The sequence below is a fragment of the Crotalus tigris genome, unplaced genomic scaffold, assembly GCF_016545835.1.
Source record: "Crotalus tigris isolate CLP2741 ecotype Arizona unplaced genomic scaffold, ASM1654583v1 scf7180000019100.1392032, whole genome shotgun sequence".
NCBI classification, from domain to species: domain Eukaryota; kingdom Metazoa; phylum Chordata; class Lepidosauria; order Squamata; family Viperidae; genus Crotalus; species Crotalus tigris.
In genome coordinates this window covers 779,825-806,777 of record NW_024097375.1, presented here as the reverse complement: position 1 = coordinate 806,777, position 26,953 = coordinate 779,825, and the positions used below count along the sequence as shown (strand labels likewise).

At 40.5% G+C, this 26,953-nt stretch overlaps 1 protein-coding gene across 7 annotated transcripts in view; it reads left to right on the top strand.

The window, feature by feature from the left end:
- The window catches only part of GAK (cyclin G associated kinase), a 78,630-nt gene that overhangs the window by 44,632 nt on the left and 7,045 nt on the right, over positions 1-26,953 (top strand). For 3 of the 7 annotated variants that reach the window (XM_039359671.1, XM_039359669.1, XM_039359668.1), the window contains 11 exons: positions 1,606-1,723; positions 2,473-2,552; positions 3,451-3,644; positions 3,835-3,996; positions 5,487-5,972; positions 8,346-8,510; positions 16,788-16,910; positions 18,786-18,905; positions 21,552-21,788; positions 25,588-25,736; positions 26,352-26,528. In XM_039359671.1, coding sequence (XP_039215605.1) covers positions 1,606-1,723; positions 2,473-2,552; positions 3,451-3,644; positions 3,835-3,996; positions 5,487-5,972; positions 8,346-8,510; positions 16,788-16,910; positions 18,786-18,905; positions 21,552-21,788; positions 25,588-25,736; positions 26,352-26,528 — 2,011 coding nt within the window. The remainder of the gene's footprint in view (positions 1-1,605; positions 1,724-2,472; positions 2,553-3,450; positions 3,645-3,834; positions 3,997-5,486; positions 5,973-8,345; positions 8,511-16,787; positions 16,911-18,785; positions 18,906-21,551; positions 21,789-25,587; positions 25,737-26,351; positions 26,529-26,953) is intronic. The other 4 variants (XM_039359672.1, XM_039359670.1, XM_039359674.1 and 1 more) reach the window with 3 other exon arrangements.

Here is a 26,953-nt window from a genome sequence, read left to right as displayed (position 1 = left end):
CCCCTGCTTTAGCCTGGAGGCTAAGCTGGACGTGAGATGAAAAAGAGCCAGAGAAGGTCAGTCTTTCAAGCTTTAGGTGTGACTGGATGTTCCCTTAAAGGCAGATTTGCCTGAATTTTATTCTCTTTGGAGTTCAGATATATTAGTCTACCATTTCCATCATCCAGTTGTCATGAAAGCTGAGGGTCGATGGGAGTAGAACTGTAACACATATGGACGGCCATGTGATTTGAGAAGGTTATCCTACAGCGTGGTAGGAAATGGCTCTCAAAAAAACCCAACCCATTTAATCTTGGCATTTTTATAACTGGAGTCCAGTGTCAGTAAGTAACAGGAAGTTGTGAATACCTGCTGCAAATATTAATATATAATTTTAGAACAGGGGTCCCCCGACATATGCTTGTGCAAGGAATATTTGTGTTTTTGTGGTTTGTTGATCAGTTCATAAGGTACTTAGCCAGACTTTCATAGAAACAATTGGCCATATAATTCGGGAGTTCCCAAATCGGGTCATGATCTGATTTTGGGTTGAGAGAGAGAAACGTCTGTTATTTAATGACCCACACCAAAATAAAATTTTGGGTATGGCTAATCTTCATCCTTGTTTACATTTTCAAGGCATGCAGGACCATCCCAAAAGTCTAGCTTTGTCATAAATGTAGGTAGACAAAGATGAATTTGCTTCTACTAATTTTAGCTTATAATACTATAACTATACGAGCAATCCTTAAACATTTTTAGAGAGCCAGTTTGGTGCAAATGGTTAAAATACCAGGCTAGAAACCAGGAAACCATGAGTTGTAATCCCACCTTAAGGAATGAAGTCAGCTAGTTCCCCTTTCTTAGCCTTAGGAAGAAAGCAATAGCAAACCACTTCCCCCCCCCCCCCAAAAAAAAAAACCTTGCCAAGAAAACTGCAGGAACTAATCTGGATAGTGTGTGACTTGAAGGCACACACATACACATAGTTCAGCTTTAAGTAAAACTGAACTATATCATTTTTAGTTTATGACCATATCTTTTAATAAATTAAAATAAATGAATTTTGACTTTGTATGCCTGTAGAAGTCAGGATCAGATTAGGGCAGTGGTTCTCAACCTTTTTAATGCCGCGACCCCCCAACCGGTCGTAAGTCGAGGACTTCTCAACTGGTGCAGCACCGTTTGCAGAATGGGACTTTTGGCAGGCTCAGCAGGGCAGAGACAGCCTGGACAATTCCTATTGGCTTTTGAAAGCCAATAGAATTAGACTCTATTCAAGAGAGTCTATTCTATTGGCTTTCAAAAGCCAATAGAATAAAAGGGAGTAGCACAGCTAAGGAAAAGGAGAAAAAAATGGTGGACTGTGTTGTTTGGTGACCTCCGTGAAATGGTCGTTCGACCCCAAATGGGGTCCCGACCCACAGGCTGAGAACCACTGGATTAGGGAGTATTTGACTTTTGTATGGCGTGCATGATTGCCCATGAGTCCAGGTGCAGGAGAGCAGTTGTGTTGGAATATCTCCATCGGTACTTTAAAAAGGGAGGCAATGAACTAATAAACTGGTAGAATGAATTACGACTACATTCAGATCTTAAAATCACGTCTATGCTTGTCCTCCTTAGGGATTTCAAAATGGAAGATGGGAAAGCGGTCATCCCATTAAGCATCACCGTTCAAGGAGATGTCCTCATTGTGATATATCATGCCAGGTCCACTTTAGGTGGCAGACTCCAAGCCAAGGTAACCATCAAGATGGGGACTCCTGTGCTCATAAGTTCTGAAAATGCTGTTGGGCACTTCAGGGTAGAGCTTTTTTCTTACCACTTTTTTTCCCCTTTTTAATATTCTATAAATCAGAAACCATTTCCTCATTTTTCACTTTGCTGCTTTCTTGAGCTGAACTTATTTTTTTTTTTAAGAAAGAAGTTGTATAAGTAGAAATAAAAGCATTATTGGACATTATGTTAACCAACAACAGCTGCAGAAAAATGTCAAATGTTAAAGTGAAATTTTAGAGTTAAGCGCTGCGGTTTAATCTTTGAGGATCAGCATTTTTTTAAAAAAAAATTAAACATTTCAAGAGAAACATAAATACGAATTTTCTGCAGATTGTTGCAGAAAATACAGGTGATTCTGCATCTATAGTAGTTGAAGTGCTTGAGATTTATTCACAACAAGATTTAGTTACTAATTCAGCTTATTTGTCGGCCAAGATAGTTGGCTGACTTTGATTCTCGCTGCCCTGAGCCTAGAAAAAAAGAGGCTTGGCTTCAAATGCTATGAATAAATTTATTGACCACAGGAAATCATTGGGATGCAAGATAAACTGTTTCAGGGCCAAAGGCCTTTTATGGTAACACAAGAATGGCAGTCAGAAAACATATGTAATGAAATGCTGAAGGTAGCGAGATGATGGTTTGTGTCTTCCGGGTATGTAGTTTCACTGGCACGTCTTATTCCTTTTTTTGTTGTTGTTGTTCCTTTTCAAGATGGCATCAATGAAGATGTTCCAGATCCAGTTTCATACAGGATTTGTACCTCGCAATGCGACTACTGTGAAATTTGCAAAGTATGTTGATCACGTCTCTCTAGGAAATGCTTCCCAACACTTCTTGTACTTACCGTTGTATTTGTTTTTTTCAAATAATAGCATCCTCCAATACAATTCTTCAGCCTTTTTGCAACCTTATGGACAACATTATTGCTACTTAAGTGACCAAAATACTGGGGGAGCACCAGGCTTTTCTTCTTCAACCATATCTTGGACTCTTGTGTGAATGCTAATGTAACATGAGCCAGAATTGAGAGATCCAAGGATAGGAGATGGTGGCAGTCCACAAAGGAGCCTCCTTTCTAAATGCCTTCCTACGTGGATTCTCCACGTTTCTGATTGTGGCACGCAGTATGGCTTCTGATCATTTCAAAGTAAAGATGAAATGGACGCCAAATGCTGAGTTCGAAGCAAAATTTGAGTTGTTCTAGGTTTGGCCAGATATATGAGCCAAACAGAAGCAGAGACGGATAAGAGAAATTCATATGCATAACAGGGAGAGTTAAGGATGGAAGTAAATAATCCTGAGACCTAATTTGCAGCTCTTTTCTCCAGTTCATATGACTTCTCCTTGTTTCCAATGTGGTTTTAATATCATTGAGCCTGACCACCCCACTTTTGCTCTTGTCAAGTGCTGATTAACAACTCTTGATTTTTCTTCAACATTTAAGGGACGGTTGGGGAAATGGTCTATTATTTTATGGAAGCCAGATTCTTTGTCCTCTATTTCGTCACGATGGATTTTTATAGAGGAATGAAACAGTTAAAGTCTCAATTTATGGGTGGGTTGCCTTTGCGAGCCTCATCGAAGCAAGTGAAGTTTGTTTAAGGGCTCTATAATCTTGCTTCAAGAGGTTTCCCTCTGCAATTTCCTTTTAAAAAGAAGTGCTTCTAACTAATGTAATATTGCATACAGGTATGATCTGGATGCCTGCGATATTCAGGAGAAGTATCCTGACTTGTTTCAAGTGAATCTAGAAGTAGAAGTAGAGCCACGAAATAAGCCCATCATGGAACGAGCTCCCTGGGATAACTTGAACATTAAAGGTCTAAATCCCAAGATCCTTTTTTCCAGCCGCGAAGAACAGCAAGAGATTTTATCGAAATTTGGTAAGAAAAAGAAAGAACCCACCTGCTTGAATTCTCCATAATCTTCCTTTTCACTCTCTACTTGAGTAGCTTTTTCATTTTTTTTTCCCTTTTTAAGCACTAAAGAGGAGGCCAGTAACAAAAGAGCCCATCTCTTAAATAGGATGTTTTGTATATTCTGTGGGTTTGATGTTTATTTTTCATCTGATAGGTAAGCCTGAACTGCCTAGGCAGCCGGGATCAACTGCCCAATACGAGGCAGAGGCATCAACATCAGAAGCCTCTTCTGAAGGCCCACCTGTCGAGCCAGACTCTCCAGAGAGCAGCTGTGCTGAGGCAAACTTCTTTCATACACTAGACTGGCAAGGTAAAGGTAAAAAGACCTGTTACTAGCAAAAGCTATGTTCGTTTTTCTAAACTCTCTTTTTATCCTTCTCTTAGCCTCAAAAGTTCTCAGAGCAGATTATGGGTGATTGATCTCATCCTTCCCCATAGCCTTATAATCTAAATTCCATGACAGGCAGGAAAGTGGGGGGGGGAGCAGGAGAGAGAGAGAGAGAGAGAGAGAGAGAGAGAGAGAGAGAGAGAGAGAGAGAGAGAGGAAAAGACAGATACAGAGAGAGAGAAAGAGAGACAGAGAGACAGAGAGAGGGAAACAGAGAGAGAGGGAAAGAGAGAGAGAGAGGAAAAGACAGAGAGAGACAGAGAGAAAGAAAGAGACAAAGAGACAGAGAGAGAGGGAAACAGAGACAGAGAGAGAGACAGAGAGGAAAAGACAGAGAGAGACAGAGACAGAGAGGAAAAGACAGAGACAGAGAGAAAGAGAGAGAGAGAGAGAGAGAGAGAGAGAGAGAGAGAGAGAGAGAGAGAGAGAGAGAGAGAGAGAGAGAGAGAGAGTGTCCTTATTCTTAAATCTAACCAAGTCAGCATAAAAACCCCAAACTGGTCTTTAAACATAGCTAATGGAAGAGCTCTGCTTTCTAGTGTGCCTTTTGTTTTAACCACACCTGCTTTGCTTCATCCATTATAGTTGCATAGGGAAAGCAAACAGCTTGCTTCCTTGATTCCTCTCGATCATGATGGATATGATTTTCTGAAGCATTTCCTCTCAACAATCTCCTTGGTCAAACTCCTCACTTCAGTTTCTTTTTCAAGAAGGAGAGACTTCCGCTGCTGGCCATTTCGTCGCGTCTGACCATTTCCTTCTCTAGCTTTTGTAGAGGCAAAAGAGGTCTCTGGAGTTGATGTCAAGTTGCACTAAGACTATCTTCCTCAAACCGGCCAGTCTCAACATGTGGGGCTGTAATTCCCCAGAATTCTTGGCAGTAATAATGCTAACTAGGAGAGTTTAGGAGTTTGCACTCATGTCAGAAGCACTGAGGCGCTTCTGGGTTGAAAGGATTAGCCAGTGACATCATTGTTGCCCAGGGGATGCCCAGTTGGGAGTTCCTTTCATGTCCTTGGCAGGAGCTGGAGCAAAGGACAGGAGCTCACCCCACTGCACGGCCTCACTTGGGCCTTGAACACGGACTTGCTAACCTCCAACCCGGCATCCTAACCACGCAAGCCACCACACTCCTATTCTAGGAGTTGGAATCCACATTTCTGAAGGCTGTGCTAAGACTTGGCAGCCATGGCAATTTGAGGAGTGCTGCTTGGAGCTTTACCAAAGCGCCCCATGGGAAAAGTGGTTGTTGACATATAAAGTTATATTCTTCTGAAGCCAGCCATTTGAGTTCAGCAGGTGCCTTTGGACGAATTGTTATGTTGATAAGAGAAGAGAATCCCATATGCTTTGCTTTGAATTCCTCCGAGAAAGGCATATGAATATAATAAACTTCTTTTTTTTTTTTTAATAAACAGAAGGAAAACAATCTGAAACTGCTCCTGAAGGTCCCTTTTCTCAAGAGAGTCTTGGGTGCGTTGAGGAAAAGGAGAATGAACCTTCCGACGAGGAATTCTCGACCTTCCCCGACGATGTTAGACCTTCTGAGGATAGGGAGATGCACCTCCTGGAACAGAAAGATGGCAAGCATTTTTTTGAAGCTGGCTTTGATATACCAGCTGATCAGTCAGAAGAGACTCCTGAAGAAGGTAGCATTGACTTGCTTGGGCTTGATTCAGAGGCTGCTCCTGAACTGCTCCAGCCTCCGACAGAGATGAAGAGTTCTTCCAGCAACGCAGACTTGCTGAATGGACTCTTTGTTAGTAGCACTCCAGAAATTTCAGAAGATTCAACTGCAGACCTCCTGGGTGGAGGAGCAGACTTTTTTTTTGGTGGCCAGCCCCAGGCCTCAGCAAATTCCCAGGGCAACAGTTCCTCAACAGCAGCCCCTTCTTCTTCTACAGGTAGGTACCTCGTGCTTCCTTTCCATTACAATTCTGGCCTGCAGAGCTAGTTAAGTGGGGTAGACAGCCTTTGGTTTATTTTGGCATTTGTGTCAGATCTGTGATTAAGAGGGCGGGGCTTCTAAATGTCATCTGACAAGCCCTGCCTTTTATGCTGTGCCTTTGTCCCTTGTAGAGAGTTTCACCCGCAGTACCTTGTGAAGAGTTTTTTTTTTCCCATTAGTCTCTCCCCAGAGCTCAGGTTTTTTAAAAAGAAAAATCTGCTCTAGAGCATAAAATGAAAGGTTTCAATAGACGCTTGATCTTGAAAATCTCAGCTCTTTTAATTTGATTTTCTTTTAATGGTACAGTTCTAGCCTTTGTGTTTATAGCACAACAAGTCCTATATAAGTATGTTAGGAGGTGTATGGAGGAGGAGAGAATAGACAAAAAAAATTATTGTTGTTGTTGTTAATTGCGAAGTCGTGTCCGACCCATCGCGACCCCATGGACAATGTTCCTCCAGGTCCTCCTGTCCTCTACCATCTTCTGGAGTCCATTTAAGTTCACACCTACTGCTTCAGTGACTCCATCCAGCCATCTCATTCTCTGTCGTCCCCTTCTTCTATTGCCCTCAATCTTTCCCAGCATTAGGCCCTTCTCCAGTGAGTCCTTCCTTCTCATTAGGTGGCCAAAGTATTTGAGTTTCAACTTCAGGATCTGGCCTTCTAAAGAGCAGTTGGGGTTGATCTCTTCTAGGACTGATCCAAGGGACTCGCAGGAGTCTTCTCCAGCACCATAGTTCAAAGGCCTCAATTCTTTGGCGTTCAGCCTTTCTTATGGTCCAACCTTCACAGCCATACATTGCAACTGGGAAAACCATGGCCTGGACTATACGCACTTTTGTTGGCAGGGTGATGTCTCTGCTTTTTAGAATGCTATCTAGATTTGCCATAGCTTTCCTCCCCAGGAGCAAGCGTCTTTTAATTTCTTGGCTGCAGTCCCCATCTGAGTTGATCTTGGAGCCCAGAAAAATAAAATCTGTCAAAAAAAAAATTATACTGATCATTAATGTAGCGATCATTTGTTTAATCCATCCATTGTTCCTACCGTTAGTACATCTTGTTACCTTAAAGATAAAGGCAGGAGCTGGAAAGCAAGAATGGTTTAAATTTGCTTTAATAGCTAAATTTTAAGAGGTGTGTACTTACAATTTAATATCATCCAAGAATAATGGAATCAGTTTTAGCTTTATTCTTGAGTACTATCAATGGTAGCCATTACTGGCAGTCCTTGCTTACCAACTGCCTTGTAGTATGGTTTTTACCTGCTGAGATCCTGTCCTCTCAGTCTGTTATAAAGGAAAGTTTGCCCTTGAGAAAGCAGATTGTGCTATTGCTTGTAATATATCTTGACATCAGATGAGGGCAACCGTGCTGGCATAGTTTGGGTACAAGATTGTATGAGAGCTGTTTATGAAAAACACCCTGTTTATTGCTCTGTTTGGCTGCTGATGTGGGATGGAAATGATCGGAGATGAGCAGGTTAATTTTGCTTGAAACGATGAGTGGCGAGTGGAGTGGGTTGCTAAAACGAGCAACTTTGCTGTTTTGTGTTCCCAACAAACATCACCATAATCTTAGCTTCTAGGAGCCTTGACTCTTAAAACCTTTAAGTGGCAAGGTAGAGCATCTGCCAGATTTCCTGCTGGCCACAGTGTGGCGTTCCCTGCTGGATATATAAATACCGGTTCTTGAGCCGCTGCAGTCAGTTTTTTCTTGACACTAGGCAGTGAAATACCTTCAGGCTGGAAGCTCCTCTTCCATTTGTTTTTTCTTTCCTTTCCTCCCCTTTTGTAGCTTCTTTTGAAAAAAAAAAAAAAAATCAATAATGCCTTCCCTTCTGACCGGTACAGTATGACTTGACTTTTCTACTTCCGTTTGGGTCACTAGGCCACTGGGGTTTATTTTTTTTGTAAAGGAAGCCCTGTTAGGTTTCCTTCTGCTGATGAGTTTTGTGCTAATTTCAGCATGCCAGGCAGGCTTTCTTTTAGTATAAAACTTAGTATGCTTCAGAGGTTGCAGTTTTTTCTTTCTTGAGAGTCAAGAGACTTAAGAGGCGGAACGAATACAGATTGTCTAAGGAACTATTATAGAAGACCGCTGCTCTTTCTGATGATTAGAAATCCTTTCGTTGTGTAATTAAGCCCTAGTAGTCGAAGGGTGCGTAAAGCTCAGTGTTAACTTCTAGAAAGAATTTATCCTTAACATGCCTTCTGTCGGCATTTCCTCAGGCTTGCAATATTTGCCAGAGCAGAACCTTACTTTTTGTTTGCCTTATTCCTGGAAGCATCTCAAGTAACACCAGCTATGTTGTGTTTTGTTTTATCTTTAGCTGACCAGTTTGACCCATTCACAGTCAATGCAGACAGTCCAACTCTTACCGGTCCTGATCTCTTTGGTGATTTTCTTAGTTCAAATGCACCAGCTGCACCTGCTATGTTTCCTTCCACACACAGTGCACCGCCTCCTTCCTCTAGCACAGACTTCCTTAACTTGGGTAAGTGGATGTATGACCTGGTCTCCCGCCTTCCTTCTCTCTTTCCTTCCCTTTCTCCCCCAAAATCACATGGCCTGTTGAGTGAAACCTGATACTCGTACTAGTTCAGTTGGATTAGTGTCAAACAAGCGTTTTGATGGCACCATTATGGAACAAGCTTTCTGTTGTCGATATAAACTTGTAACTCCCTTTGCAAACTGAAGTCTTCTTTTATCTTCAGATTCTTTTGGGATGCAAAGGCAGCTACATTGGGGAAATCAACCCACAGTATAAAATTTTTAAAATATAAAAAAGCTCTCAAGACTTTGCTCTGTTGTCCAGTCAGCTGTCGGAAGGCAAAACTCTCTTTATTGCTATCTATCCTCTCTGTCACATAACAACTGGTCAGGTGTAATATAAAGTTGGTGCCATCTTTAAGTAATAGCTTTCATGGTTCTCGATGTTCTGTTTTGTATAACTTAGAAATACTGTCGTTTTGCCATAAAAACAGGAGTGGGCAACCTTTCCACAACCCGTGCAAAAAAAGGGGGTGGGGTGGGCTAGTAAGTGCTTCAGGAATCACAGGTGGTCGACTTTTTCCATAGTGAAACTGTGGAAGAACTAAAGACATGCTATAAAGTTTTTTATAGGCCCATTTCTAAAGGCGTTTGCCTCATCAGTCATCCTTAAGGGGTTCCTGATTGGTAGTTAGCTATGAAACTTCTCTGTAGCCAATAAGATGTTGGAAAAGATGGAGCAGGTTTGTTTTGAACACTATACTAGTAGCTTATATCTTTTCCAGCCTATTGCTTTTAGCTTCTTGTACCATTACTACTTAAAGCTGATGCATCCTCTAGAGCTAAACCAATTTGCTTATGATATTCTGAAGAGTGATAAAAGTCTCCCGTAACTTTCTCTAATTTAAATGTGCCATATTAGACATTAAGAATATGGTGGTGAATTCTATAATAAAGAATTCTGGAGTGTGGTGTTGAGGGTTCCTGAGTTGGAATCCTGACCTCTACCAGGATGATAACTATATTTCATTATCCTTGATTTTTTTTTTCTCTCCCTTTTCAACTGCTAGTTAGAATTCTATGGATAGTGGGCATGTTCCCCCCATCCCACCCTTTGATGTTTACTTCCTGTAAAGTATTTTGTGTTTCTGAAAATCTTGGTGCTCTTCCATCTGTCCCCAGCCAACTAAAATTTTAATCATAGAATCACTGAGTTGGAAGAGACATTTTAGGAAGGCATTGATCCAATTCCCTTATTCAGTGCATGAATCCAAATTAAACCATCGCGTCTATCCAGTATGTCTGTACATTGTTTACATATGTTAAGTGGAGAAGACCACATTACTTCCTTAGGTAACAGATTCCATTTCTTACTACACTGTCCTTTAATTTACAATAATTATTCCATGTTCTGCACAATAGGACATTGCTCCATGCTGATACAGGGAAATATTATCTTGGTTACCATCTGCATGATAATCTCATCAGGTATTTGATGAATCTTGGATCATTGCTTTCTGAGTTCTCTTTTCAAGACTTTCTATTACCACTTCTCTCAATCTCTCCTTGTCAGATCTAATTTCTGGTCCTCTTATCATTCCCATTGCGCTTCTTTACTTCATTCGAATTTGTTTCAAACTTTTTAAAAATATGGTGCATAGAATTAGATGTAACATTTGAGATGATAGCTGACCGGTATGGAATTCTTCCATTTTTCAAAAATGTACATTAATACAGCCTAAAATAGTGTGCAACTACATTATATTACTGTTACTTAGGCTTGGGTTAAAACCGTTTTAGGGATGTAAGAGGCAGCCTACAGAAAAATAATATGAGTACAGTTTATTTCTGTTAGGTTGGATATCTAATCTATGCGAGCCGGGGATACAAAGTATTAATTATACTCAGTAGCTCATTTGAGTTCAAATTCTCTGGAGTCTAAAAAGAAGACAGACTAAATGAATAACAAACAGCTCACTGTATTATAATATAAATTTATTCTCAGTGTTAAGTATCTAGAGAGTTACCTTCCTCCATTTATTTGTAAAGAAAAAAAATAAGTGCTAGAGAAATAGGTGTAGACATCTGTGTTGGTTGTGATTCTATATCCTTTATTTCCATGTTGGCAACAACACAATAAACTCGGATCTTAATGTAGTTCAACTTTCCAGCGCATTTATTTGTCTGAAAAAGTTTATGGTCCTTTTTCATTCTAAAATATAATTGAGAAAAGAACATGCACTAGTAAGCAATGAACCATCTTTGTAGTTATTGCTCATTTGCATCAAGTAGTGAGTGGGCTAATAGAAAGATCTTTTCCTTTTTCTTGGCTAGTTCACAACAATCTTTTGTATGTAAAAGTGTCTTGTGTGTAAAAACATTCAGTTTCTATAAGTGTACGTAGGAGTAGCTCTCAATGGATGGGTGTCTGTCTGAATAGACTGAAGAAGAAAAGCAAACACAGAAAGTCTAATTGCCCTTTTTTTATTAAGTCTGAACTGAGGTGGCAACACATGCAATTGTTATTCTGGTTCCTCTCCTGATTAAATCTATAAATAACATTTTGTAGAATCCGGAAAAGATCTCTCTTGCCAGCTTAATAGCACATCTGCTCCATGCTTTGGATAAAGACGCAGAGAGCTTTTCTAAAATGATTGTGTCATCTGTTGGAGGGATTTAGTTAGGCTTGCTATAAGACCAGGTTGGACAATGGCCTTTTGACCTTAGTGAATTCTTGTGTAACCAATATAATAATTTCAACTTTTGTAGCTCTCAGTTTTTTTTTTAATTATCCAATCTACATGCACGATTATTTATTTATTTGTTTGTTTTAAAAGAAACCATCTCCATTTCTATTAAAATAGCAGGCGCCTTCTGCCTGGTTATTTATAGCAAATCTTCAGTGTAATAGCCAAGAGGGGGAAAAAGAAAGAACAATAAAGTCAAATGTCCATTACATTTAAATGGGTATTACATACATACCTGCATAAATTGATGAACGGGGATTTTCCACCTGCAAAAAATGGCACATGGGAATACTATACAAGAACAGAGTTATACAACAAAGAATTTTCCTGTTAATCTGTAACTGAAGGTCTTATACAATTTTGAGAGTATACAATCTTGAATAGAGTCTAATTCTATTGGCTTTCAAAAGCCAATAGGAATTGTCCAGGCTGTCTCTGCCCTGCTGAGCCCGCCAAAAGTCCCATTCTGCAAACAGTGCTGCACCAGTTGAGTAGTCCTCGACTTACGACCGGTTGAGTAGTCCTCGACTTACGACCGGTTGGGGGGCCGCGGCATTAAAAAGGTTGAGAACCACTGGTCTAAATAAATGTTACAAAACATTTCATTTTAATGGTGAAATAACTTTCACAAAAACCTTGGACAGAAGCATATAAGGAAATAAAAATAATTTTCAATACAGTCGTCTTTTTCATGGAATGAATTAAGGACTGTTTTCTTATCTTACTTTTGAAGCTGTCCCCAGGTTGACATAGGCTTTCATAACTTAGATTTCTTGAAGTAAACTTTTAAAATTGCCAGCCAACCTGGCTGGAAATACTGGGAATGCTGGTCTATCATATATGCAATGCACCTACTTATGAAGATTTATCCTTTGTCTGACTTTGGCTCTGATAATCATTTAATATCCAGAGCAGTGGTTCTCCATCTGTGGCCTGTAGACCCCTGGGGGAACACAATGTTGTCACAGGGGGTCCACTAAGGCTTGAAGAATTAAGTCTTGGGGGTCCCTGGCCCTGGTCCCTGACCACAAAAGATATTTAAAGGGGGTGTGTGGTGAAGAAAAGGTTGAGAAACACTGATCCAGAATAATTTCCCCCCAGTTTCATACTCAGAGTAAACTAAGGCCTTCTGGATATGAAATCTGAGAATGGCAGTAGATCTGGTTTATGCTAACTTTGGAAGGTAAATTGAAAACACTAATCCAGCCCAACCAAAAAGCCATTTGCGTTTTTAATGCAAATCAGTACTATTAAAAGTCAGTACTAAACGTTTGAGTGTTAAATTGAGAAAAGTGGAACATGCAGAGACCTTGACTTAATAGTCTAATTGACCTGAATAGGATGCTGGTAATTGTAGAACTGAAAAATTCAAAATAAGACCTAGTGTGTTTTTTTTTTTTGCCAGGCAGGACTTGCCTGTTTACAGTAGAACAGTCGCAATAAAAACCTCTTATACTTCAACTATAGTTCTTTTATTGTGCATAACTTTGTGACACTGTAGCTGTTATTCATGCTGATACAAAATAAAGGGTTTTTTTAGTCCAATATATCCACTGGACTGGAGAGGGCTGCTTGACTTGGAGCTCAAACTTCCTTACAGTTGTCACAGTGCCCTGTGGTCACTGAGATTGCTACTCTTAGGCTCCTCCATTAGCTGCCAGCCCCATGTGGCTTCCTAGTTTACTGAGGAGATGAGAGAATTTAAGCAATTGCTTAATTGAAAAAATGCCAAAAATGAGGGTGGTATAAAACCAAAAGTTGATGCAACTCTAAACTAGAATGAATTTACATTCAAACTTCCATTACAGCAATGAGAGCAAAGTATTTCCTATAACAGTGATAGCGAACCTTTTAGAGACCGAGTGCCCAAACTGCAACCCAAAACCCACTTATGTATCATCGGGTGCCGGGTGAGCGTGGCCCATTGGGTGGTGTGGCCCACTGGGTGGGTGTGGTCCATTGGGTGGGCGTGGCTGTGGTGGTAATGGCAGACTGGGTGGGACTAAAAAGTTCAATCAATCAATCCCAACTTTGCGAGATCTTTTTTTTCCCCGGGAGAAGTTGAAATTGATTGATTGATTGAACACTTTTTTTTTTTTTGCACATGGCAGTGGAGGCCTAAAGCAAAAAGGTTTTATAAAACCTAGCTGAAGGCCTAGGACTGGGGCGACGGTGCGCATGCCCACAGAGAGGTCTCTGCGTGCTCCCTATGGCACGCATGCCATAGGTTCGCCACCACGGCCCTATAAGATGCCTCTAGCTTTAATTTTACAAATTTCTTTACTTGACCTGCAGTATATTCCCAGTATTCTCTTTAAAAAGAGTATATATTTATACATTTGTTTTAAGTTGGAAGACTTCCAAATGTCAAACAGAATCTATGATCCTTAAATCAGACAGTTGTGCATATTGAACTTGGGTGCAAAACTGTTGCTTCTGTCACTGACTGACAAAGCCTCTTTTTGTTCTCAACTATATTGTTCTACTTGACTGAGAAATTGGCCGCATCTTTTTGGTTTGCTTAATTCAGTCTGCGTTGAAATGGTAGAAGTTAGATTTTCAAAGCAAGACCTTTGTGAACCTGCCTGTTTCACTTGGAAAAGTTTTAGGAAAGATCTTGATAGTGAAACTTCTAAAAGGAGAGGAGAGGCCCTGCGATGTGTAGAAGTGGCTTAAGAGTCAGCCGATGACAGTGATAAATGCAAGCAGGCAGCTCTGCAATTGAATTCTGATGACTTTTCTGGCTAATTAAGAGATGTTAAACATGGATCTGAGGTGAGCTTAAATCCGATGTCATGCCAAACCTGTATCTTATTTTGAGGAAATCTTGTTTGTCATTTTTAGTTACAGAATTAAAGGATCTTCTGAGTTGAGAAGACATATGTTTGTACAGTAGCAACTAGACATTTGACAGTTGAGGCTAATGTAGACATCATGTGTGGTTTTTTTGTAGAATCTGATACCTGCCTGTGTTAACAACATATGGCAGTTGCATTATATATACTTTTATTTGTGTCTTTGAGTCAGTTTTTAACCCCTGGACACTCCCTGGACAAATTCCTGAAATTTTCTTATTTCCTTCCTAGGGGTGAGAGAGAGTGACTGGCCCAAGGTCATCCAGCTGGCTTTGAGTCTAAGGCAGGACTAGAACTCATGGCCACACCATTTCTAGCCTGGTGCCTTAAGTACTACACCAACCACTTTACATCTTTTACAAGTGCTTTATAAAATATTTGAACTATGCTAGTTTAGCAGGAATTTTAACTGTTATTGTGAGCAGGAGTTTTTATGTATTAGACATGTGGATTCTATGTAGGATGCTTCAGTTGACAAATCGATTATACTGAGATTGCACTGTAATCTTTTACAACTGTGGAGCACTTCAAATCGACTTTCTAAAAGGTGATTTAATTCCAGGAAAAAAAAATAGAGCTATTTTGTGGCAGACAAGTGCTAGTTCTGCTCAGCGTGTTCCAAAGCAACTTTTGGGGGGATCAAGTCTGAAACCCTGCACTTTCCAAGTTTTTTTTTTTTTTTTACAAAAAGATAATGGGGTGAAAGCCATGCAATGTCTGATAATATGAAATATCCACCTTTCCCCATGAAATATGTTTTTGTGCTCTTGGTTTGACTGCTAAGTACTACCCTTGAAAAACCCAGCCAGTGTGGATCCAATTGTATTGGATACCATTTTGATTCTCTCTGCCTCTTTCTTTCCCAGTTCCTCGAATGAAGGACTGAGAACTCTTGTTCCCAGCCATAATTATGGCAAAGAACTAAGTTGAAGAAACCTAGTATTGAGCGTGATATGGGGACACTATGACAATGTCTACTTCTTGTTGAAACTTTCCCCATCTTGCCATACATATTCCAGATATGCAGGACTTCTGGAAATTATAGCTAACTCTATTTGGGGAGGGTGTATATGTGGTATGCTGCACAGGATAAAGTTGGGCTAGGCGGTGTTCATAGTGATGATAAGGCTCCGCTAAGGCCTTAACAAAGCTTTACTTCTGGTAATTTGGGAACGCTTAAGCTCCTTATCAAAAATAATTTGATAAGATATTCTAAGGTTTCAGATATTCAGATAGAAATTTAAACTGGTAACATCAAGGAGCATTGCTATTTTAATACCTACTCAGAAATGAACAAAAAAAAATCCTTTCTTTGACATTCAGAAAACTTTTATGAGACAAACATGGTCTTTTAGAATGCAGACCTAAATATACCATACCCTATTTTATGGGTATATTTAGGTCTGCATTCTAAAAGACCGTGATTTAATACAGAGGGAAGGCAAGCTAGCTATTTTGGACTAATCTCACCATGAGCTGGATGATTATACAGTATGTGTATCGCACCAGATTGTCTACTTCTAATTTAATATTCTCGTATCAAAATAGCACTGTTGAATAGCATTATAACATTTATTAGCATAACTGCTAAAGTGATACTATGGTTTGTTTTAACATACAGTAAATATCCTGATTTTGGTGGGTAATAGCCTAAATCCCTTGAACACCTAACTGCGTTTTTTATTTATCTATTTTACAATGCAGTGAACCTTTCTGGGAGATTATAAATAGCAAAGCTTTTGAATACTCATTGGCATGGCTAATTAGTGTTTTGATAAAATCCAACACAAACAGGGATTTATTATTTTTTTTAAAGCCAAGCATAGATGAATATATAAAGAAATACCGTAATTAATGTGTAACTGTCAATTCCCATATCTACAGTACAGTTTCTAAAGCGCAATCTTCTGCTTAGAACAGGGTTTCTCAACCTCAGCTGCTTTAAGACGCCTGGACTTCAACTCCTGGAATTCTGGGGAATAATGGGAATTCCTAACGTTGCTGAGTTTGAGAAACGTGCCACTGGGATGCTAGTGAGGCGCGGCTTCCTTATTTTCAGGGTTACTGTTTTAATAACTAAAGAACCCTGCTAGATTAGTTCAGGGATAATATAATTCAGATTTTGTCATATTTCTCCTGGATGCTTATAAGCACTGTATGAAGACACATGCCCCCCTCCCCCTCCCCTTTTTTGGTTCCCTATCCCTATCCCTCTCCTGTTCATGCTTCTTTATTCATAATTCACTATCCTGTTTGATATAGCAATTAGTGCCAATACAGTCGTTTGATTTAACCTGGTTTGTGAACTTTGGAGGCAAGCAGATAAATGTATGTGCTTTGGGATGGGGGAAATCTCTGCTTCATGTCCTTATTCAGAGATGATATTTTGCTGCATGGGCTTTGGAGGATCCCAGCTAATCTTTTCCTCCATGCATATGTTAAACTGGAATCAGATATCATTAGGAAAGTTATCTGTTGCTGTTCACCATATGTTAGGGGAGTTCTCAGCACCGGTACAAATAGATGGAGAGCAACTGTGCCAGTTGAGTTCAAATCTAAAGGAGAAAAATCCAGCGTTCTAACTGTATTTTCATCTGCAGGATGTTAAGTTTATGCATTTTTTGGGGGGGGGCGCACGCTTTTACTCTAATGTGTGGATTTTGAATTGTGTCCTTCTAGGCAATTTGGCCCCAGAGCCACCTAAAATAACTTCCTCAGCAAGCCAGCCAGACCTTTTAGGGGGTTGGGATTCTTGGACTGATACCACTGTCCCAACAGCACCCAAGAAATCAACTTTGGAAGGTATGGTATGGGGGCTGTCGCTTGTATTTTTAGCCACCAAAAGCAAGCAGGCAAAAACTAATAGGACCACGAGATAGCGCTGGAGAGACCTGACAGCTTTATAATGCAGTGTCTTTAAAATATCCCTGCAAGAAACCCTTGGCTTTTGGCTTTTGTTTTTGAAAAGCGATAGCAAGGGACAGCAAGCTTTAACATTGGCAATTGCTACCATTCCATTTTGCTGCAATTTTTAGAATATGTTCAGGCCTAAATGGTGGTTGCGTAATAAAGGAGAATTGGCAACAGCCTTCACCTAGAGCAGGGGTTCTCAACCTTGGCAACTTTAAGACTTGTGGACTTCAACTCCCAGAATTCCTCAGCCAGCAAAGCTGGCTGAGGAATTCTGGGAGTTGAAGTCCACAAGTCTTAAAGTTGCCAAGGTTGAGAACCCCTGACCTAGAGTTGTATGTGTTTTAGGACTGAAAGTGAAACTTCATTATATGGGGATGGGGAAAGTTTCAGGCCTAAGCAGGCCGGGTCAGTTGGCTACCTTAGTCGGTATCTTATGTCCTGCCAAATTTGTTTTCTGGCACTTTTTCCTTACTGTGGTCTTAATAGAAGACGATGGAGGGTTTTTTTTTAAACTGCTGCTGCAATTTCAGGATAAAACAACAGCAGGCAGGGAAATCAGAGATGAAACATGACATCTTATTTTGGTCATTAAAGGAAATTAGAATGAAATGAATCAAAGAATAGATATCACACACAGTCAGTAAAAGACATTGGTTTATACAGCTTCCCTACCTGCATCCTAAGGAATAAACGGAGCAATCACCCTTGTAAAGCATCTCAGTTAATCCCTTGATGTAAGGAAACAAATTAATCCAACGCGCCAATCGGATTTGTTCAATGTCAGTCAAAGTTGCATGAGCAAGGTTCTTTCTGAACTGAGATGCTTTACTCTGATTTGTATTTTCCCTTCTCCTGCGTTATAAAAACATGGTTGATTTTCGCCAATTATATCACTTAATCTGCTACCAAAACTGCTTCCACAGCAGTCATGGATTAATGGATCCTATAATATTAAAGAGTGTTTCTGCTTCCGGATTCTACCTGGGGTTTTTGGGGGAATTGTCTTTTCACAAAAAGGAGTCCTAATAACAATTCTGGTCTTGTTGTTCTTAGTTATCCAAAGAATTGGGACACACAGAAATAAATGCACATTAACTTTCTGAATTAAAAAGCTTCACCCACACACACGTACATGCATTCCTATGTACCAGTTTCAGCTGGTAACTGAGATTATGTTTTTTAAGTTTCATAAGGATGAAGATGGCACCTCACAGCCAAGTGATTGCTTGAAGGACAGCAGTTTCCATACACTTATCTAATTTGCAACAAAATTTGGCCAATACCAGTACAATACTTTTCCCATATATTTACACGTGGAAGCTATCTGTTGTTGGGAAAACTGCACCTTGTTTTGATTATCTCATTCTGTCTTTATAAAAGCCTTTGTTCTGATGTTTTTGGACATGCTGCCATCTACTAGAAAGATTCTTTTGGTTTTGTGGCTTGCTTCATCTCTCTTATTTGCCACTTTGCACCTTTCCACAAAATCATAGCACAAGTCAGTCAGTCTCTCTCTCCCCCCTCCCCTTCTTTCTCTGCATGTGTATTTGTACACTAAGCATCCACTAATATATTCAATCTGATAACTGCATATTAACATAGATTACAATATGGCAACAATCCAAACATGCATGCAGACTGGGGGACTGTGGAAAAGCCAGTGAATGCTGGCTGTGGTTGGAAAAGATATCAAACAGGCCCCAAAATGAATAGTTGCTGTTAAAAAAATAATAATACCGAATATTTGTATTTACTACTATTCAGGCCCAGCTTTCACAACAGGAGGGCCAGCAAGTGGCTCCTTGGGTCATTCCTCCAGTCAAGCAAAATCGCAGAATTCGGACCCTTTTGCTGACCTGGCAAACTTGAGAAGTGGCCTTCCAGGTAAGTGTCGGTATAAGTAATGAACGGCCGTAGTCATTACTCATCACTCATTTTTTATTTTTAGGGTAGTTTTCCATTTGACTTACAGGGAGTTCAGTCCCTTGCTGCTACTGTTTGTAGCCTTCCATTCTCTTCCAGAGGAGTTCGCCCAGGCTCTGTGAAATAAGTCAGTGCTGTTGTTTTTGATCGTTTGCCGCTCCTTGGAGGCCCCACCTTGCCCTTTAATTTCAGAAATTGCAGAGTTGAATCTGGTCCACCTTTTGAACTGGAATTTGTGCAAAATGTATGGAGAGGGTCAATCTGACAGACCGGTGGGACAGACTGAAATTGAGTTAGAAGAGAGAGCAGCCTGACCTGTCATTGTGCCCTACTTGCCAGGTGAAACAGAGTATTTGAAAAGTAATTGGATGAAAGCCCTCTGGCGTCCTCTATGAAACTATGCAGGCTGACTTACTCCGGAGTCTCTAAAAGGGCAACAAAATCAACTGTGGACAGGTAGTCCTCGACTTACTACCACAGTTGAGCCCAAAATCTATATTGCTAAGCAAGACATTTGTTAAGTGAGTTTTGCCCCATTTCATGACCTTTCTTGCAACAGTTGTTAAGTGAATCACTGCAGTTGTTAAGTTAGTAACATGGTGGTTAAGTAAACCTGATTTCCTCGTTGACGTTGCTGGTCAGAAGGTCACAAAAGGTGATCACATGACCCTGGGACACTGCAACCGCCATAAACACGAGTCAGTTGCCAAGCGTTTTATTTTTGATCATGTACAGTAACCGTGGGGATGCTGCAACGCTTCAAAGTGTGCAAAACAGTCGTACGTCACTTTGAACGGTCACTAGATGAACTGTTGTAAGTTTGAGGACTACCTGCATGGCCTGTGGGTAATAATCTGCAGGTTGGAATTACTTCCCGGTGAGGTTCCCTTTCTCTTTTCCATCCTCCTCTTGTCATATTTCAAGAAGGATTTGGAACCCCTCCAGGAGATACAAAAAGAGTGGCCTCTCCAATTAACTCTGACAGTCCGAAGAATCGGGGCTGGATTATTAGATGAACAATTCTTGCACAGGAAGCTTTTTTTGCACCATTTAATTTAATCTTTACTTACTCACTAGTTATTACATTTGTATACTGCCAACTCAGCACAGGACTCCTGATGGCTTTGTTATTAGGCTGTTGTTCTCTTCGCGCATTTTCCCCTTTCTGAGAAAAAGTAATAAAAATGTAATACTAGTATGAGGATTAGTATTCCCTCAGGGTAGGAGACTGGCTTTTTCCAGGTGTTTTGAACAGCAGCTCTCACATTCCCTTGTCATTGGCCATGCTGGTTGAGGTTGATGAAGCTGTAGTCCAAAACATTGAAAGAATACCCAATTTGGCTAGCCCTACTTCTAAATGTGCTAAGTATTTTAAATATATGCATGTGCAACCCTCACTTACAAAAATCTGTTGCCAGTAACAAGTCATCCTTTATTTTGGAAAACGAATACCTTTCCTTTGTTCTGTTGTATTCAGGCAACTTGCATTTTCTCAAATGTGGCCGTGCATTTTGGAGTGTGCCATGATTTTTGTTCAATTTCTTTTGGGGGTTGCTAGTGGTGTTGGAGGTTATTTACACCAACAGATGTGATGTCAGTAGCTTCTCCCAGTTTGAGCTCCTCAAGCATCTGGCCTTCTTGTTTTGTCCTCTTCTTTAAATATGGAGGTTATTTCAACAGCCTTGGTTACTAGTCCCTTCCCTTCCCTCTCACAGAAAGAAGGTTTATATGCTCTCCACCATTTAACGTAGGTTTAAAGACCAACACTAAGAGGTACTGCAGGCCTTTATGTTGTGTTTCTCAAAGCTAGCTTAGACCACAGGTGGTTCTTACAGCCATTCATTTAGTGATTCTTCGAAGTTACAGCAGCACTGAAAAAAGTGACTTGTAACTGTTTTTCACATTACAGAATCCCCCTAGTTCAGGGGTCCCCAACCCCCTTTCCGTGGACTGGTACCGGGCCGCAGCATGCCAGCAACCGGTCCACACAAACAAGCCCCCATCTGTGGGATGCAGGCAGCACACAAAACCATGCCCCCTCCGGGTCCACGGAAAAACCTCTCTCCACGGAACCAGTCCCTGGTGCCCAAAAGGTTGGGGACCTCTGCCCTAGTCACGTGATCAAAATTTGGACACTTAGCAACTAGTTCATATTTATGATGGTTGCAGGGCTTCAGGATCATGTGATCCTCCCCTTTGGCAACCTTCCGACAAGCAGCGTCAGTGGGGAAGCCAGATTCACTTAACAACCGTGTTACTAACTTAACAGTTGTGGCGATTCACTTAACAACTGTGACAAGAAAGGTCATAAAATGGGGCAAAATAGCTGTCTCACTTAGCAACAGGAATGTTGGGCTTACAGCTGCGGCTGTAAGTTGAGGACTACCTACATAGCATAGCAGTACTTGGCCATCACTGATTTTGCAGCTTGGACTATTGAAAGATCCTGTCATACTTTGTACTAAGGGTTTTGGCTCAGGGTGCTGCTTTTGAATTATATTTAAGATCACCCTACTAACGTTGCAATAGAGGAGCCCTTGGAAAAGTTTCCCTTCTGACTAGAGACATAATTTAGATTATTAAAATGTCCAATTGTTTCTTATCTAGGAACATCTAGTGGAGGATTCCCAGCTGGCAGTTTTGCTTCCAAGTCAACTCAAAAATCAGCGGGGGCTCAGTGGCAAACAAGCAAGCCACAAACCACCAGCACTTCATGGCAACCTTCACCCCAGCCCAAACCTCCGGAACAAGCCAAGTTGGGCACACAACCCAAACCCAACTACACTGTGAATTTTAGTGTAATTGGAGGACGGGAGGAGAGAGGTATTAGAATTCCTGGCTTTGGTAAGTACATGACAATCAGACATGCACTGGGCTGTGATCTTTTATCGTGCACATTTCAATTGGCAGCAAATCCCCATTAACTTTAAGGGGACAGGTTTTTCTGACTGTCGGAGAGACAGCACAGTTAAATTCCTGATTCCAAGATTTTTTTTAGGTCGTTCCCATAGTTATAATGAAGTATCCCTTGAAATAGAGTGTACCCACTTCCAAATTACTCTATTCATTTCCTCTCTTATTTTTTTAATTTATATCAGAGAGGGCAGCCCCCGCTATATGGCTGAATGTGATCTACATGTTAGATTTTTTTTTATATGCCACTCTCTCTCTCCCCCTCTCCCTCTCTCCCTTCCATCCTCTCTGTGGATTTAATGAGTTGTCTATATACTTGCTGATATTATTACATTATATTTTGTGTTTGTATTATGTTGTTGTGAGTTGCTCTTAAGTTGCTTTGGATTTGAAATTTAAATCTAATTAAATAATCTCATTGACTCTACAAAGTGAGCTGGGAGTTATCTCTAGGCCCGGGAAGGCAATTCTAGCATAGTGAAGTTTTCTCAGCCCTGATTTATGAAGCTCTCCAGCTTTTCACAATTGAAGGAGTCTATATCTAAATTTATGAATATTCCTTCTTTTTTCTTTTCATTAAAAATGTTTGTATTTAACCAATTGGAAGGGGTTGTTAAGCTTGTCCAGGAAGCTGATGGGTTGGACGTAACTCAGAGGATTGCCTACAGAACTTTTTTTTCGTTTAAAGAAACTATAAGGGATACCTTGCACCTCCATTACCCTGGGTAGAAATAACGTGAGGAGGGTAGATGTATATAGAGCAGTGGTTCTCAACCTGTGGGTCAGGACCCCATTTGGGGTCGAACGACCATTTCACGGGGGTCGCCAAACAATGCAGTCCACCATTTTTTCCCCCTTTTCCTTAGCTGTGCTACTCCCTTTTATTCTATTGGCTTTTGAAAGCCAATAGAATAGACTCTCTTGAATAGAGTCTAATTCTATTGGCTTTCAAAAGCCAATAGGAATTGTCCAGGCTGTCTCTGCCCTGCTGAGCCCGCCAAAAGTCCCATTCTGCAAACGGTGCTGCACCAGTTGAGTAGTCCTCACTTACGACCGGTTGAGTAGTCCTCGACTTACGACCGGTTGGGGGTTGCGGCATTAAAAAGGTTGAGAACCACTGATATAGAATCTTTTCTGGTCAGTAGAATGAAACTTTTTTCTTTGGCTGGGAACTTTTCCATCATCCTTCACCTTTGCTCACCATTGGTGAGGGCTGCTGACAGTTGAAATTCAACAATACCTTGAGTACTACAGGTTGTCTACTCCCGCTTTAACAGAGGATTGGGCTCTCAGCTTCAAAGCACATCTTCCATAATGGTTGAGCCAAGGTCACCGAGTCATTCTCTGAATATAGTAAAGGGTTGAATCCTGGTATTAATTGCGCCAATATAGATCCATTACATTTACCATGTTAGAGGTATAGACTGAGAGAAGTAAATGAATATAGTGAGGGGAAAAAGTATTTGATTCCCTGCTGATTTTGTACATTTACCCACTGAACAAAGAAACGATCAGTCTATAATTTTAATGATAGGTTTATTTTAACAGTGAGAGACAGAATAACAACAAAAATATCCAGAAAAACGCATTTCAAAAAAGTTATGAATTGATTTGCATTTTAATGAGTGAAATAAGTATTTGACCCCTTTGCAAATTTAGTCATGACTTAGTACTTGGTGGCAAAACCCTTGTTGGCGATCACAGAGGTCAGATGTTTCCTGTAGTTGGCTACCAGGTTTGCCCACATCTCAGGAGGGATTTTGTCCTACCCCTCTTCGCAGATCCTTTCCAAGTCATTAAGGTTTCAAGGCTGATGTTTGGCAGCTCGAACCTTCAGCTCCCTCCACAGATTTTCCATGGGATTAAGGTCTGGAGACTGGCTAGGCCACTCCAGGACCTTGATGTGCTTCTTCTTGAGCCACTCCTTTGTTGCTTTGGCCGTGTGTTTTGGGTCATTGCCATGCTGGAATACCCATCCATGACCCATTTTCCATGCCCTGGCTGAGAGAAAGAGGTTCTCCCCCAAGATTTGACGGTCCATTGTCCCTTTGATGCAGCGAAATCGTCCTGTCCCCTTAACAGAAAAACATCCCCAAACTGTAATGTTTCCACCTCCATGTTTGATGGTGGGGATGATGTTCTTGGGGTGATAGGTAGCATTCCTCCTCCTCCAAACATAGCGAGTTGAGTTGATGCCAAACAGCTCCATTTTGGTCTCATCTGACCACAACACTTTCACCCAGTTCTCCTCTGAATCATTCAGATGTTCATTGGCAAACTTCAGATGGGCCTGTACATGTGCTTTCTTGAGCAGGGGGACCTTGCGGGCGCTGCAGGATTTCAGTCCTTCACGGCGTAGTGTGTTACTAATTGTTTTCTTGATGACTATGTTCCCAGCTGCCTTGAGATCATTGACAAGATCCTCCCTTATAGTTCTGTTCTCATGATCATTACAACTCCACAAGGTGAGCTCTTGCATGGAGCCCCAGAACGAGGGAGATTGACAGTTATTTTGTGTTTCTTCCATTTATGGAATAATCACGCCAACTGTTGTCACCTTCTCACCAAGCTGCTTGGTGATAGTCTTGTAGCCCATTCCAGCCTTGTGTAGGTCTACAATCTTGTCCCTGACATCCTTGGACAGCTCTTTGGTCTTGGCCATGGTGGAGAGTTTGGAATCTGATTGATTGATTGATTGATTGATTGATTGATTGCTTTTGTGGACAGGTATCTTTTATACAGATAACAGGCTCAGATTAGGAGCACTCCTTTTAAGAGAGCGTTCCTAATCTCAGTTTGTTACCTGTATAAAAGACACCTGGGAGCCAGAAATCTGGCTGGCTGATAGGGGATCAAATACTTATTTCACTCATTAAAACGCAAATCAATTTATAATTTTTTTTGAAATGCAGTTTTTTTTTTATTCTTTTGTTGTTATTCTATCTCTCACTGTTAAAATAAACCTATCATTAAAATTATAGACTGATCATTTCTTTGTCAGTGGGCAAACATACAAAATCAGCAAGGGACCAAATACCTTTTTCCTTCACTGTAGGAATGTTTACTTAGCTGATGCTATCTAACCAGTGTGTAGCTATGATGAAATCCTTGAACCAAGATTTTCTCAGATCTCACCATTAATAATAATATATAATAATAACAATAAAGTTGGAAGGGACCTTGGAGGTCATCTAGTCCAATCCCCTGCTCAGGCAGGAAACCCTATACCATTTCAGACAAATGGCTGTCCAGTCTCTTCTTAAAAACTTCAAGTGTTGGAGCATTCACTGCTTCTGGAGGCAGGTTGTTCCACTGTTAATTGTTCTAACTGTCAGGAAGTTTCTCCTTAGTTCTAGGTTGTTTCTCTCCTTGATTAGTTTCCATCTGTTTCCATTTCTGGGCTATGCTCAGATTCTTAAGTGGAAACATGTAAGTAACAAATTAAGTAACTGATTGTATTGACTTGTAACATCTAGTGGCCTTATAAAGAAGATAGCAGTCTAGCAAGTCACTGGTTTTCCCTTAATCTGCATCAAGGGAACACACTAATTCAGGAATAAGCCCTGTTGAAAAAAAGTTGGATTTGTTTCTAAGCAAGGAGATATAACAGTTTCCTAAAAGATAATGGCTTATTAATGACCAACATGAGTAATGAATAACAAATCTGTCATTTCTGTGTAAATTTTCTATTAATAGGAAAATGCCTAGCTTCTTTTTTCTTCTTTGCCAGGACACAAACCCAAAGTTTCAGAAAATGATTTTGAAGACCTTTTGTCAAATCAAGGCTTTTCAGCAAAGTCTGACAGAAAGGGACCCAAAACAATTGCTGAAATGAGAAAGCAAGAACTATCTAAAGATATGGATCCTCTAAAATTAAAGGTTTGTAGCATTTATGCTGAACATTTCCCTTTGCTTCAGATTCTTGCTGTGTTTTCAGTCAAGAAATGAACTGTAGGCCGTGCAAATGAATTTGCAATATAGGAGGCAAAGAGTACAGAATAAAGTGCAATAGGAAGAAGGGCGGATGTCTTAGTGGGCATGAGAGATCTCAGGTTATGCCTTAGCATCTTCCTTAAAGGGAAGTCAAATAGCAGAGCCAAGAAAGATCCTGAAAAGCACATCTATCAATGTAAGCAACATCCATTGTGAGAACAGGGACTGGGGATGTAACAGGTATAGGATTGGCACAGATGAGATTGAGCCAGTAGGTGCATTGATAGGAAAAACAAATGTGTAAAAGCTGCTGTATATTAAAAAGTGGTGAGGCTAAGCGGAGATTAGCCCAGTGCTATAATAGTTAAGCGGAAGCAGTTGTGAACTCATTAACAGTAAAGTAGATCAGTGGCTATTAGAAAGAGAGTATTAAATCATTGCATATGACATTGTTAGGTAATAAATATTGCTATGTGTAACGATAAAAGGAAATTATGTCAATTAAATGTTGTACAGCATTTGGCTTAGCTGAATTTCCCTCCTTCCCATTTCCTTTGCTAGCTTCTAGACTGGATTGACGGAAAAGAGAGGAATATAAGAGCTTTACTATCTACTCTTCATACTGTGCTTTGGGAAGGTGAAACCAAATGGAAGCCAGTTGGGATGGCAGACCTGGTTACCCCTGACCAGGTGAAAAAGTACTATAGAAAAGCAGCGCTTGTCGTTCATCCAGATAAGGTGAGTGTCTGGTAAATACTCACATGCGGATAGAGTAAAATTGTTCACATAAATGCTAATTACAGGTAGACCTTAACTTACAACCGGTTGTTTAATGGCCATCTTCAAAAAAGATACTAATGACTTGTTTTTGAATTATGGCTACCCCCCCCCCACACTGCTGTTGTCGAAAGTTAAACTGCATCCTGCTCTCTGCTAAGATAACTGTCATTGCTTTGGGCGTGCAGTATTTAAAAACAAGCATACTTGGCTGCCACAGAAACAAAATTATAATGGTTCATGGAAGTGCTTTGTCAGATCTTCCTAGTTTAAGGAATTGTGCACAGAGGTAGGCAAGTTGCTGTCACCTGCCTTGTGGTGCTTGCTTCAGGGAGCAAAGTGTCTTGACTATAAGTAGCCCTTGACTTAAGAACCTTAATGGAACC